At 41.1% G+C, this 14,963-nt stretch overlaps 1 protein-coding gene across 4 annotated transcripts in view; it reads left to right on the top strand.

Annotated features, from left to right (window-relative positions):
• Nucleotides 1-12,201, top strand: part of TTF2 (transcription termination factor 2) — a 42,221-nt gene extending 30,020 nt beyond the window's left edge. For 2 of the 4 annotated variants that reach the window (XM_032154876.2, XM_058439422.1), the window contains exons 16-23: nucleotides 322-404; nucleotides 804-937; nucleotides 1,716-1,886; nucleotides 4,299-4,357; nucleotides 5,138-5,288; nucleotides 6,340-6,422; nucleotides 7,837-7,911; nucleotides 10,392-12,201. In XM_032154876.2, the coding sequence (XP_032010767.1) occupies nucleotides 322-404; nucleotides 804-937; nucleotides 1,716-1,886; nucleotides 4,299-4,357; nucleotides 5,138-5,288; nucleotides 6,340-6,422; nucleotides 7,837-7,911; nucleotides 10,392-10,536 (901 nt within the window). In that variant the 3' untranslated portion in view covers nucleotides 10,537-12,201. The remainder of the gene's footprint in view (nucleotides 1-321; nucleotides 405-803; nucleotides 938-1,715; nucleotides 1,887-4,298; nucleotides 4,358-5,137; nucleotides 5,289-6,339; nucleotides 6,423-7,836; nucleotides 7,912-10,391) is intronic. The other 2 variants (XM_032154875.2, XM_032154874.2) reach the window with 2 other exon arrangements.
• Nucleotides 12,202-14,963: the final 2,762 nt, after the last annotated feature.

Raw genomic sequence — 14,963 nt, 5'->3', positions numbered from 1 at the left:
TTCTTTGCACTGTCTCTTGAACTCTTATCTTTCCCTGAATTCCAGATTTACTGTCTCCTATTTGGTACCTCTCATTTACATTTCTAATGTAAATATATTTTTTCTTCTTTTACACCTTATATTTATTAGCTTATTTTTAAAAAGATTTTTTTTTAAAAATAACTATTTCTCTTGCATTACCTTTGGCCATTGCTTCTTATGAGCTTGGTATCATTTAACAAGTCCACTTCTATAATTTGTCAAGATCCCACTCCAGGCACAGTTAAGCAGTTCTTAGTGACCATTATACATGCATTTTTTTTTCTTTTTAATCTGAGGCAGGTCAGCTCTGCAATCCTATCTAAAAAGACATGAAAGTAGAGGCAACCAGTCTGGAAGAAGCCCTAATAATCCATTCAGTAGAGGTAAGCTGTAGGACTCTCATAAATACATATGACTGATGAAAATGGGGATTTGGATTCAGTAAAACACAGACATATGAGGTTATGAATCCTTGGTATCAGAGATTTGACCTTAACTAAGACCCTCAAACCAGAGTAAAATCTACTGATCTGTGAACACGAGATCTGGTGTTTATTTAACTTCTTTTTAATTGTTTCCTGAATCTGCTTTATTAAAATGCAGGTAGTTCTATAAGGAAAAACCGATATTTCATTTGGCCTAATTGGCATAGAAGTGAGTTATAACTATATTATTGAGTCTGAGATCAAACATGGTTAAAGTAGCCCCATGTAGTTCCTGGCTGTCTCCATATTTCTCTTTTAAATCCTGTACCATCCTTGGCTTGTCTTCCCTCTTGGAAGTGGCACTGGAGTTTGGGTCTGAGGAGCCTAGACACTCGGAGGCAGCAGACTCGCCGAGATCCAGCACCGTCCACATACTGTCCCAGTTGCTGAGACTCCGCCAGTGTTGCTGTCATCTTTCTTTACTGAAGTCGGTAAGAAAAGCCCTCTGCCTGCTGTCATATAGTGCTCCAGAGGGGCCACCTGAGAAGTCAATTTCACTCTCCTCCAACTGGGATCCAGTCTGCTTGATCAAAGGAAATGCTGTTTTGGTTTTTCTACTTTTGTTTTTCGGTGGGTTGGAGAAAAGGGGGCTTATTTATTTTGCTTTATTTCATATTAATCTTGATAATTCCTATGGCATCAAGAATAGTGTATTTCTATTGTTTATTTTGTTTTAGATTAACTGTTTAAGAAAAGAAATGATATTTTGTTTAAAAAGAAGCCATTTCTGAATGCTCTGGTACTTCAGAATGTCGTAAAGCTAATTTAATTCTTGGGGTTTTCTGCTTTCAGGCAGTATTGGGGTTTTGGGTTCCAGTTACAAAAACTCAGATAGTTATACAGACTGGAAAGTTGCCTCTACATTGGATAGAGGCACATCCAAAATTAAGAGGAGTATTTTATTCATTTCAGGAGCTGTAATAATATATTCTGATTATCAACATCTCAATTATATTCTAGCTTAGAAAAATAGAATGATTATGTCATCTGCCTGGCAAGTCTTTAAAAAGTTCCATCATTTGGTTTATCTTTAATCTGGTGAAAAATCTTGCAAGATCACACTTTAATCAAGGTGTCTTGAGGAGTTACTGATGACAAATTACAAGACATTTTGCTCTGTGAAGTGTTAAACAATCAAAACATCATCAACAAGTAACAAGGTTTGCTGCCGTGACTCCCAGCTTCTCCTGTCCTTTTTCATCTGTTCAGGCCCTGGATCCAATGGAACTGAAGGGTGAAGGTCTCATCCTTTCCCTGGAAGAACAGCTCAGTGCTTTGACCTTGTCAGAACTCCGTGACTCAGAGCCATCTTCCACTGTTTCCCTTAACGGCACCTTCTTCAAGATGGAGCTTTTTGAAGACACACGAGAGAGCACCAAGGTACTTTTTTGTCTCCTCTGTAGTAGTAGAGAGACTTCGATTCCTCACACATTTTCCTGTGTGACAGCACCTCATTTGTCCAAGTGGGAACAGCTATTTGCCAGCAGAACTAGAGCCATTAAATTCTAGCTGATCAGATTCTCCCTCCAGTCTTAAAGCTTCATTTATTTCACAGATAACACTAAAGCCTTACTACATAGGGGGCTTTTCAGAGAGTAATCAGGGACAGCCCCAGCATTGCACTGAAGCGGGTTTTCTGTCATGGGTCACTGGGGAGCTTGCCAGGTTTGTGCTAGGGACGGGGCCTATGCAAGTGAGCAATTTGTTTAGAGAAAGCTTAAAAGGAAAACAAAGGCTTGACTCTAGAGACTGTGTCATACATGTGAGCACCAATTGCTCTGACTTTGAAAGGCTTCCACATGTGGGTAGTGTTTCCTACATAGCCTTCTGTTTTCATTAGTCATTCTGCTCTGTTTTCGTCAGAGCTTTTTAAGGCAGAAACATTCTGCTGGAGGAAGGCCGAGATATGCCGTAACCTGAGTCCTGCCTGTCTGCTGGCTCGGAATGTGCTTCATCATCCTGCCTGTCTTGAAAGTGGGGCTTGTTTCTCTCTTAGCATCTCAAGCTGCTATTCTTGGGCTCAACCTCTCTTCAAAGGCTTTTTTTGAAAAAGTATATTAATAACTAGAAAGGAGGTCACTTCCAGGGGAATGGCATTATTTTTTAAAAGGAATGCTGCCTTTTAATTAAAATTTTAAAACATTTATCTGGGTCTTTTTCCACTGATAGCTGAGAGAAACATAAGAAGAGCATCCCATGTGGCCAGAACACACATGCTAGTACCTTCAGAGTGAGCTATTGGGCTAAAACTTAAATTCCTAATCATTTGTGTTCCTTGTTTAATTAAATGCAGGTAATATTTATTCACAAGTTTTCTGAACATGTGTCCATAAATAGTTCAAACCACATAAGGTTGTTTCAAGTAGGGAAGGAGGCTTCTTACTGGAATTTGACCCTGGCTCATGGGCCATAAATCCAGCCCTCCTGCTGCAGTTTTCTCAAAGGACCACGGCCAGCTTTTTCATGTGGGAGTCACAGCGCCTTCCACAATCTCGAGTTGCCAAGACACCAGGCACATCAGTGTCTCTGTTCTATTGTTAACTAAATAACAGATGTACCTGCTTTTCTGTCTGCTAATTTGAATGGTACAGTTCTGTGACTCACTTCCTGCCTAGGCACCAGAATGTTTGTTAAGATTGGAAAGCAGCCCCATGTGGTGACCACTGTAATGACATCCTAGAATGTGGGAGCTCAGGGTACCTCAGAATTTATCTGGCCTAAGTCCTTCTTTTCACTGATGAGGAATCTGAGTCCCAAAGTGGTTCAGCCATATGAGGACAGAGGAAGAACTTCTGTATATTGGTCTCCTAATTGACTTACAGCCCAGTTTTCTTTCTTCTCCAGCATTCTGGGGGTGAACTCTGGGACCCTTAGAGGCTCTTGAAAGGTTTTTCACATGAGCAGCTGGGAAGAATGAGCCCAGCTGCACTCCAAAGTCATGCCCCACGTGTTCTTACTGACAGCTCCCCTGTGGACTCAAGTGCACCCTAAGGGTTCTTGGGGAATACCCAGGGATCCTGTTCGGAAGCTTTAACAATTGTGCCTCCGTCTGGACAGGTCCTTTTCAACAACATTTGGAGCAGGCCATAAAGTGGGTAAAGTTCTTTCACTTTCTTCTTCAGCAAACATTAGGAGAGTACCTTCTCTGTATTGGCCATGTGTGTACTCACAGTCCCTCACACATGGCCGAAACAGAGAAGCTACTTTCCTAATATTTGCCTCCTTGGAGTGTCTCAAGTCCTGGAAGCAAGAGATAATAAGCAATTAATATATAGTATGACAAGGACCATGATAATAGAAACAAAAGGTGCTATGGTAGTATGTGGGCAGTAGGCACCTAACTCGTACTTTGGGAGTTGGGAGGACCTCCAAGAAGAAGTGACATTAAGCTGACACAAAAGGGTGTTCTAGGCAGAGGGAACAGAATGGACAAGATAGCCAAAGTGTGATTTATGGGAAGAATTTTGGGGTGATGCTGTGTCGTTTGAGGAGGGCATAGTGAGAAACGAACCCAGAGAAGCAGAGGCTGGAGCAGCAAGGATCTGGCAAGCTGCCTTAAGGAGCTTGGCCTTTATCCTCAGTGGGAAGCTATGGAAGGGCTTTAGCCAGAGGAGTGAAGTGACAAACTCACATTTTAGAAAGAGCTTTCTGGCTGCAGAGAGGAGGGTGGAATAGAGACAGGTGAGGCCAGAGCACAGACGCCATCTAGGAGACTGCTTCACATGGCAGGTGAGAGGAGATGGAGAAAAGTGAATTGCTTAAACATACAATGTTGATGTAATCTTTTCCCAGATTTCATCTCTGCTGGCAGAATTGGAGGCAATTCAAAGAAATTCAGCATCCCAAAAGAGGTAACTGCGTTTTCTCATTATCCAAGTATTGGTCATAATTATGTGAGAAAATTTGATATTGCCAAGAGTTATAAATCAAGGACTGTGAGTCATGCTCAGCAGAAAGCACTGAGGTTATAGCACACATTCCTTGTGATTTCTAATTAAAATATTTGTGGTACAAATTGAAAAGGACATCCCTAGAGGATCAGGGTAAGCTAAGCATCTGAAAAAGTGTTTAAAAGTCGAGAAGCATATAAAGAAAAGCAAGGGAGTGAGGAGGCTCCAGCAGTGCTGATAATGTTCTTCTTAAGCTGAGTACTTGGATACAAGGACTCATTTGTTATACCTGACATATGTGCTATACACCTGCATTTGTATATATTAAATAATTCAATATAAAAATTTAGAACTCTAAGACAGCGTGGGGGCAGGGAGGAGCCTGTTGTTCTGGCTGCCACAGGAAGGGTGGCCAGTGTCCCTTTTGTGCAGGACCACAGATTTCTGGATGAGCACTAGGCCCCCAAATAAAAGAAGGCTGGAGTCATCACTTTACTCTAGCTACCACTTTTTTCTGACTTCATTTAGCACTAAATAAATTGTAGAAAGGATATAGAAATAACTGGAAGCATTATAATCTTCAGACATGACCTAAATGTGTACCTTCTCCCTTAGGTAGCAGAAGGCCTTTCCTTGTCAACATTTGATAGCTAATCTTAAGAATGATGGGGGCATTAAAGCCCTGCAGATGAGTCTGTTTAATCTATGTTAGGGTATTTTTTATTTTATTCTTCTTTCCAGTGTCATTGTCTCTCAGTGGACCAACATGCTGAAAGTTGTAGCATTGCACCTGAAGAAGCATGGACTGACTTATGCCACCATCGATGGCTCTGTCAACCCCAAGCAGAGAATGGACTTGGTAGAGGCATTTAACCACTCCAGAGGCCCTCAGGTACAAGCTGGTCACATCAGAGCTGCATAATTAACTGTTCCGAGTTATACAAAGAGAATTCTTTTTGTTGGTTTGGTTTTTGTTTTTGTTTTTTTGAGATGGAGTTTTGCTCTCGTTGCCCAGGCTGGACTGCAATAGTGCTATCTCGGCTCACCGCAACCGCCGCCTCCCGGGTTCAAGCGATTCTCCTGCCTCAGTCTCTCAAGTAGCTGGGATTACAGGCTCCTGCCACCAAGCCTGGCTAATTTTTGTATTTTTAGTAGAGACGAGGTTTCACCATGTTGGCCAGGCTGGTCTTGAACTCCTGACCTTAGGTGATCCACCTGCCTTGGCCTCCCAAAGTGCTGGGATTACAGGCGTAAGCCACCGTGCCTAGCCATACAAAGAGAATTCTGATATGGCAACTTAAAAATATTTATAGCCTTGATTCCTCCAAGTGTTTAGAATTTATTAGAGATGTATTGGGATACTTTTAAAGAGCGCAAATATTCTAAAAAGAATAAAATATGAGGGCTAAAAGGAGATTAAGAGAAGATCTGGTTAGGTTAAGGGGAATCTTTGTAGAGGAGGCAAGCTTTGAAGGATAGGTGGGGTTTTGGTATGAAGAAATATGGAAGGAAATGAAAGAACACAGGCATCTAATTATAGATAATAAGGATTTGGAAGGCATTAGTAGAATGATAGGCAGGAGAATTATTGTAGCAATGGAGGGGTAGGGACTGATGAAATAAACATAATCTGGATAATTGAAAGTTGATTGAGCTGACCATCCCCAGGGTTCTAAATTACAGTATTTATATATTTTGGCAAGCACTCAGTTAATTTTTTGAGGTTGACTCACACACACACAAAATGTGATGTGAGAATTTTCTCAAAAGTGAGACATGGGAGATAGCATTATAATGTTAAAAAAAAAAACAGTTTATAACAGCAGAAGGAAATTTGATAGGAACACAGTGCTTATCTATATTGATCGTGGACTTAAACCTGAGACCGAGATGTGTTACGAGACCAAGTCTGTTTAAAGTTAATGTCGTGTTTCCTTTTGAAGGTAATGCTCATCTCTCTCTTGGCCGGAGGTGTTGGTCTAAACCTGACTGGAGGAAATCACCTCTTTCTTTTGGACATGCACTGGTAATGATTCCGGATTTGTCCTGGGTTGTCACAGCACAGCAAGGAGACCAGTGGGCTACAGGGGCAGCAAGAACTGACTTCTTATGTTGATTGCTGTGTTCATATTGCAGAGATGCCTTGCTTTGTATATGTCTATAGATACAGATCGAAGCAGGGTATAGGGCTAGCTAACTCCCCTGAATTCCTGAGCTAGCAAGCCTTCAAGTGACTACTGAAAATAGTTCATTCATGTTATTGTTAATCTAACATCTGTTTCCATGGAAATGGGGAGCATAGCTTTCCTCATGGCTAAGAGTTAACCTTGCTCAGTTTTACCTCTTCTCCAGAATACTGTATTCCAGACATACTTGTTGAGGTCCACGGAAATTTCAACCTTTGAAAAGAGGGAGAAGCGTTACTCCAAAAAGAAAAGGAATAGGGATTTTCTAATTATGTTAGAAATACACTTAATACCTCACCCTTGGATTCATTGTAGGCAGCGTTAATACCAGGAGTACAACCACACCTTTCGTGGCTACAAAATGAATGAGTTAGTGTGTTGCTAACAGAAAATATCATAATCAGTACCAGTTTCTGGTTTTCCAGTTATGCCAATCAAGGATTGCTGCACCAGGCACTGTTGCTGGGGATTGTCGTTGGTCCAATTCTCCAGACAGCCCAGATTGGTACAAATAGGTCAACCTGTTATCATCTTCCAGGAGAATGGGTTTAGTTCTTACTTGGGACTTCTCTATACACATGAGTGAGGAAAGCATACTAGGAATCATGCTTTTTTTTTTTTTTTTCTGAGATAGAGAAATGTTATCCAAGATTTTAAAGAGGTAAGATGAGAAACTAATTTGGAGTTACAATGGGAATCAGTAAAGAAGCAAACAAATTAAGTCTCCTTAATCGAATCACAGAATATTCAAGTTGAAAAAGGTAGCTAGTCAAGATCATTAGCTGGCCCTTCAATTTCCAAGTAGCAATCTGAAGCCTAGAGGACTGAGGTTAAATAACCTGCCCAAGGACATCTAGTTACCTAGAGACCAGACCTGAGTTTTGGTTTCACCTCTGTTACTTAGAGTTGTCAACTGATGATAGTGCTAAGAGCTATTATTAACACTCTGACCCTAGTTTCTCACTAGAAACTAGGCAAGAAGGTATCTGGCACCAGCTTGTCTTAGGCCAGTATAGCCTAGTACAGGGGTCGACAGATTTTTTTTCTCTGAGGCTTTTCAGGCCACATAGTTCTCTGTCAAATGATGTGTGTGTTTTGTTTTGCTTTGCTTTCTTTTCTTAAATCCCTTTAAAACTGTAACAATAATTTTTAGTTACAAAAACAAGCTGTGGGCTGGATTCAGCCCATGGTCCATAGTTTGCCATTTCTGATCTAGTGTGTCAGTTCCTTTGAGCTTTAGCTGTCTTCTAACAGGAATCCATCACTTGAAGATCAAGCTTGTGACCGAATTTACCGAGTAGGGCAGCAGAAAGATGTTGTCATACACAGGTAAGTAATGGTCCCCTGGACCCAGGACCCTTCTCAACTTGTACTTTGTGAAAGTCTTTCTTTCTTAGGTAGTGTTTTCATAGAATTTAAAGTATTTGGTGATGACTTTACTGATGATGCCACTGAGGCATACCCTCAGGCAAACCACAGTCAGGAAAAAAATGAGCAATTTGGGGTAAGCTTGAAGTTGGTCACTGCAAAAGAAGAGCAAGTTTGTGTATATGGTGAGGGCAGTCCATGAAAGGACGCTCCTCTCTTTTATTTTTCTTTTTAACTTTTATTTTGACATAATTTCAGACACACAGAAAAGGTACAAGAATAGTACCAAAAAGTTGCCATATATTGTGTGTGCATGTGGGTAGAAACATTTTTCTGGACCACTTGAGAACAAGTTGTAGACCTGATGCTCCTTTGTCCCTAAGTACTTAAGTGTACATTTCTTAAAATTAAGGGAATTCTCTTACATAACCCCAATAAAATTATCAAAATCAGGTTTTTAAAATTAATAAAACACTATTATCTGATCTACAGATCTTTTCAATCTCACTTGTCCCAGTGACGTCCTTCACAGCAAAAAAGAATCCCAGATCCTGGTAGCACGCAGTTTTCATTAAGTTTGTCTCCTTTGATCTGGAACAGTACCCAGTCTTTGTGTTTTATGACATTGACATTTTGATGAGCATGAGCCAGTTATTTTGCAAAATGTCCTCTGTTTTGGACCCCCTTGTCTTTAAAAACAACAAAACCTGCCTTAATGCTGCCAATCCCCTCTCACGATGGCCCTGTTTTTCACCTTCCTTTTCATGACCAGGTTTCCTGAAGAATTAGGAATCACTGCCTATCTTTACTTGATTACTTCCCATTCATTCCTCAGCCTTTACAAACTGGCTTTTACTCCTGTTGCTGCACTGAAATTGCTCTTGTTAAGGGGCACCAATGACTTCCAGACTTTGCTAAATATAGTGATTATGATAGTTTTCCTATGCTCTCTTCTCTGTCATTCTGTACATTCCTTCCTTTACAAATTCTGTGCACTCCAGTGAGTCCAAAATCTGTATCTTTAGTTCCAAGGTCTCCTAAACTTCAGACCTGACTATCGCAGTCCCTGCTAAATATCTGAATCCGAGTGTCCACATACTCATCTGTTATTCCTTCTTTTATTCATTGTTCATTTGGGCATTCAGCCCATAAAACATACTTTTGAGCACCCACTATGTAGCAAGTATAATTACATGTTTCAGGTACTCAAATGTTACAAATTGAAATTGATTTTCTCTTCCTATTACCTCAAATCTGCTATTCTTCTGTAGTCATTGTCTTTGTGAATAGTATCACTCTTTATCTAATTATCTAGCCAGAACTAGACTCCTACCTTTCTCACTTTTCCACATACCAAGTCCTTTAGTTATATTTTCTAAATGTTTCTGATAACCATTTCTTCCTTCCCACGCCCACTGCCAAGTCCCCCCTTCCCACTCTGCTGAATCCTGTTCTCTCCATCACCACCGAAGGGCTCTTCCTAGCTAATCGGTCTGATTATGTCATCCACTTCTCATATTCTTCAGTAGCTCTCACCTCCTGTAGGATCAAATCAAAATGTCTTAGCATGACATGCACCACCACCCGTGATCTGGCCCTGCCAGCCTCTTGAGCTTTTGCCATTGCGGACAACATGGTCAATGTGAACTTCCTCCAATACACCATGCTCTGAAACTCAGCCATGGTTTTGCACGTGTTCCCATTCCCGGGGGTGCTCTCCTCACTGCTGTCTCTGGCAAACCCTTGCCTAACATACAAGTCTCATATTAAGAGTTAACTGTTTAATAGAGCCCTCCCTGACTACTCTGGACACATTTCCTTTTCCTCCTTTTGCACACGGCACATACTTCCATTATAGCACTTACCGGGTCATATTATTATTGTTATTTTCATATTTGTCCCGCTTTTGTTCTGCTTCAGAGCAAGACCGTATTCATCTCTCCATCCCCACACCTAGCATAGTGTAGTGAGTGCTTAATCAATACTTTTGAATGAGTGAGTGAATGACAACAGTGCCATTTACTTGGTTTGAAAACCCTGTTTTTAGTGTGAATTCACTAAGAAATAGATACTCTACTTAAACTAGCAGAAATTTGATAATCTTTGAGGCCTTGTGGACTTACCAAGGTAGAACTTTTTGGGTAGAAGCTGGATCTCTATACTTTTTTGGATTGGGATATCTTTTGCTTATTTTGAATTTTTTTCAATTACCTTAGCTTCAGAAAGTATTAAAATGTCAATGTGGGTCACATCCTTTCAAAGGGACATACATCTAGTCAAGGTTGTTTGGATTCCTCAAACAGGGTTCTTAACTGGACCTAAGAAGACTTAAAGGAAGAAATCTCATTAAAAACGAAAGCATAATAAAAGTTTGAATGTATTATTAGATGTGCTGCTTTGGGTTTTTGATAGTTTGTTTACTTTTTGTTTTTGTTTTTTAGATTTGTTTGTGAGGGAACAGTAGAAGAAAAGATCTTACAGCTCCAAGAAAAAAAGAAAGATTTGGCCAAACAAGTTCTATCAGGGTCTGGAGAATCTGTCACCAAGCTCACCTTGGCTGACCTCAGAGTCCTTTTTGGCATCTAACCTCCTGTGGATAAGGGCTCAGAATAGCACCATTGCTGGTTTGTATTAGGATCTGGGAATAACAACCTAACCATGAGCCTTGCACTCTGTTCTTTGCATTTCAATTTCACCGTCAAGCCTTTCACCTTCCTCAAAATGAGGCATAATCTTATCCCCAGAATCGAGGAGGGGTTATGTTAACCAATTAAGTTAACCAATTATGTTAATTTATTTAATGAGTGGTATGGAAACCAATAGATTTTTTTAGGTAAAAGAATGTTTTAGAGTTGGATGATTTTGGAAAACAACTCTGGCAGAATTGTATATAAGCTTCAGTAAAGTTCAAAAAGCGGGCCAGGTGTGATGGCTCATGCCTGTAATCCCAACACTTTGGGAGGCCGAAGTAGGAGGATGGCTTGAAGCCAGTAGTTTAAGACCAGCCTGGGCAACATAGTAAGACCCCATCTCTATGAAGAATAAAAAAATGAGCTAGGCGTAGTAGTGCACACCTGTAGTCCTAGCTACTTGGGAGGCTGAGGCAGGAGGATCTATTGAGCCCAGGAGGTTGAGGCTGCAGTGAGCTGTGATTGTGCCACTGTTTTCCAGGCTGGGCAATATACTGAGACCCTGTCTCTAAAAAAGGAAAAAAAACTCAAAAAGTTCTGTGTTGCCTTTCTCTTCTTAGCTGATGATGAGAGAACCAGTTACTACCTTCTCTAACACAGGCTCCATCCTATCTCTTCATCTCTTCTTGCCAGTGATGTTGCTCCCGTAACCATCTTTTTGTGGGTGGAGCAGAGAGTTGATCCCTGCAGCCACCCTGCAGCCAGCCATCTCTGCAGTTCTCTCAGTGCAGGCAGTTCTTCCTCTCAGGCTGAAGATCAAGGAGATGCTTTGTACATGAACAGATGCTGAGTATCTGTATCATTGTATTGTTTAGTGTCAGTGTATCATTTAGTGTTTGCATCACTGTATCATTTAGTGTTGTATATCACTCAGTCATTTAATATTGGTTATCACCATACCGTTTAATATTTGTATCATTTGGTTCATTGTATCATTTAGTATTTCTATTATATCATTTCTATTTGTAGTGTTCGTATAATACAATATTTGTGTCATTTTTAATAGTATTCATATTTTTACAAATTTACAGTATTTGTAGCATTTAGTATCATTGTTTCATTTAGTATTTGGTACAATCTAATAAATACTAATCCAGTCCAATACTAATCCAATCCAATACTAATAATACTATTGGTATAATCCAATACTAATAATACTAACAATAGTATTGATACAATCTAATAAATAATGTGTTTGACAGTGTGGCAGAAATAATGCTATGTGTTCACCAAACCCATTTCCTTTTCCTCCCGGGCACCCAGAGAGACTGTATTTCCCAGTCTTTGCTGCAGTTTGACGGGGTCCATATCAATGGACTGTGGAGAGAAGTGATTGATGTAAGTCACTTCTAGGCTGCCCTCTACCACATTCCAAAAGATCATTCACGCTATTTCTTCCCTCCTCAGCCTATGGGATGCAAAGGAACTGATGGAAGATTACAAGGCCCTAGGGAAGGTGAAGCCACTAGCTCAGCAGTTCTTAGCCTAGTTTTTGGCCATCAGCCCTTCTATTAGACTAGTGAAGCCTCACTCCCAGGATGCTCCCCATGTGCACTTCCCTTCTCGCTCCAGCTCACCTACACTGGACTATGACATGAACAAGGAATCTTTTTTTTAAGCTACTGAGATTTTTATGTTGTTTATATAGCAGTTTGTACCCTAAACAAACACTTGAGATTTTATACTTCAGGAAACTATTCAGATTTCCTTCTTCTCATTAGCAATTGTTCCAAAAACACTTACTCTGCTAATTTCTGCTAGAAAGAATCACAGTTCTTCTTACATAGAAACATTTCTCTCCCTTGAGTTGGGAAACAAGACCCTATGTTAACCCAGTCACAGTGTGGACTGAGGCATTCGGAGCCTGTTTAAGGAAAAGTTTTCTATAAGGACAAGATCTAAAGGCTTACAAAGGTAAAGACAATGGCCTGGTGGGAAGAACTCTAGTCTAGCACTGAGATTTGACTCTAGTTCTAGGTTCATCTTAGCTCGGTGTGTAACGTTGAAAAAAATTGGCCGGGTGCAGCAGCTCATGCCTGTCATCCCAGCACTTTGGGAGGCTGAGGCGGATGGATCATGAGGTCAAGAGATCAAGACCATCCTGGCCAACATGGTGAAACCCCATCTCTACTAAAAATATAAAAATTAGCTGGGCGTGGTGGCATGCACCTGTAGTCCCAGCTACTGGGGAGGATGAGGCAAGAGAATCGCTTGAACCCGGGAGGCGGAGGTTGCAGTGAGCTGAGATCACGCCACTGCACTCCAGCCTGGCGACAGAGCGAGACTCCATCTCGAAAAAAATAAAAAAAAGAAAAAAATCCTTACTTTCTCTACACTCTGATTTCCTCATTTGTAAGGTGGGCAGTTTTCAGAACTTAGCAGCAATAAGGTTTCTGATAAAATCAAGAAGCAAAGGAAGTAATATTGCCTTTTTGAAGTTTTGCTGTAAGATCAACATACCGAGGTAAAGATTGAGTCACCTGAGAAGCAGTGGCTCCCAGGCCAGCAAGAATGTACAAACTTGGCTCTGCCATTTGCTGATGGATATTAGGCAAGTTGCAGATTCCTTGGACATCTCAATCCTTTCATCTGTAAAATGTGTGGATTAGCATGTATCTCATGCTCCACTGGGAATTTCACAGCAAATATATATACTGTAACATGATTGACCAGATAGATCAGTAATGTCAACTAGAAGGTATTAGATGAACATTGTCAGTCTCCAGTCAAGCACTGTTTAGGGGAGAGGAATTCTTTCAGGTTCACGCATTCTGGCTTTTAGTTTGGAGAGGGATGCAGGGATTGTAACTTACAATCTTCAGATATTGAGGCCATTGACAATCTACTGTAAGGTAGATGCCTCCTGGTATTTTGAAACAGCTTTTCTAATTTCCCCTGTTATTGTACGCAAGCAAAGCAACCTAGTTATGTCTTGGGTAGGTGTTCTCATAGCCGTGAGATGCTACTGATTTGATGTGGATGCAGAAAAAAATGGAACCACTGCCTTAATGGGATGGAATATACCAAACATGCATTCTTAAATCCTAGTGCTGGGATGGATTATGTGAATTACATTGTGGAGCTGCATATGTCTCCCCGCTGGGGGTTAGGCTGGGTTTTTTTTTTTTTTTTTTCAGTTTTGTCCTCCTGAGGCTTAGCATCTAAGGGAGACAGGCATAAATTAACAGAAGTGGCATTCAGGCTCATATTCATTTTAGTGTAAATCAGTTTCTTAAAGTGTAGGTATGACAGGGTGGGTCTTTGCACCTTCTAGTGATGGGCAGCATCCCACAACATAGTGGTCTAATTGAGGTGCTGCACTATGAGTCCTGCCTGTGTCAACCAGCCTTCCTTCATGTCACACTACTGCTGGAATTGCTTTTTACATCTGCCTATTGCACCTGACTTGGGCATGGATGATATGAGGTAATAAATGCTTTGAAAACCATGAAGGGCCACACAAGTGCTAGTGTTATTGCTGTGGGACAAGGTCTGGGAATATGAGAACCAGCAGCAGCATGGGTGCAGCTGAGAGCCAGATGGTGAACATCTGTCACCAAAGTGCAACATTCCTGAGCACTGGATTTATAAGGTATTTCTTACTCGACAGAATTGACTTCATGGAAAGTTTGTAGTTTGACTTTGCCTTAGCCATGTTGATCAAATAGGAGTATTGTGCATGCTGCAGCTAGGCAGAGTCCTGGGCCCTTTAAAAACCTTGTCAGTGACTCCCACTGCAGGCCCAGCGCAATGGCTCACACCTGTAATCCCAGCATTTGGGAGACCGAAGCAAGATCACTTGAGGCCAAGAGTCCGAGACCAGCCTGGCCAACACGGCAAAACCTCCTCTCTACTAAAAATACAAAAGTTAGCCAGGCGTGACGTTGGGTGCCTGTAATTGCAGCTACTCGGGAGGCTGAGGCAGGAGAATCACTTGAATCCAGGAGGCGGAGGTTACAGTGAGCTGAGATCATACCACTGCACTCCAGCTTGGGCCACAGACGGAGGCTCTGTCGCAAAAAAAAAAAAAAAAAAATTTCTCTCCATGGGAGGTGACTTATTTCTCTAGCAATCCTGTGAGTGATTTAGCATGGCAATTCATGAACACTGAGTTGTTTCCTTGCTCTGATTGTCTGTTGCTCAATGAAATGGCTTTTAGCAGGGCTCAAAGGTGAAGCCAGATTCTCCTGCGCTAACAGGATAAGCATGGAGACACCAGTGTTCAGTGTGGCCTCTGGTTGTCTGAAACTTTGCTATCAACTATAATACCTTGAAAGAATTAGGTTTCTAAAGTGGGATATTGTACTGCTGTTTGTTATATAG

This window comes from Hylobates moloch, unplaced genomic scaffold (assembly GCF_009828535.3).
Source record: "Hylobates moloch isolate HMO894 unplaced genomic scaffold, HMol_V3 SCAFFOLD_5, whole genome shotgun sequence".
In the NCBI taxonomy this organism is placed as follows: domain Eukaryota; kingdom Metazoa; phylum Chordata; class Mammalia; order Primates; family Hylobatidae; genus Hylobates; species Hylobates moloch.
The sequence above is the reverse complement of the archived record's forward strand: the minus strand, read 5'-3'. Positions and strand labels throughout refer to the sequence as shown.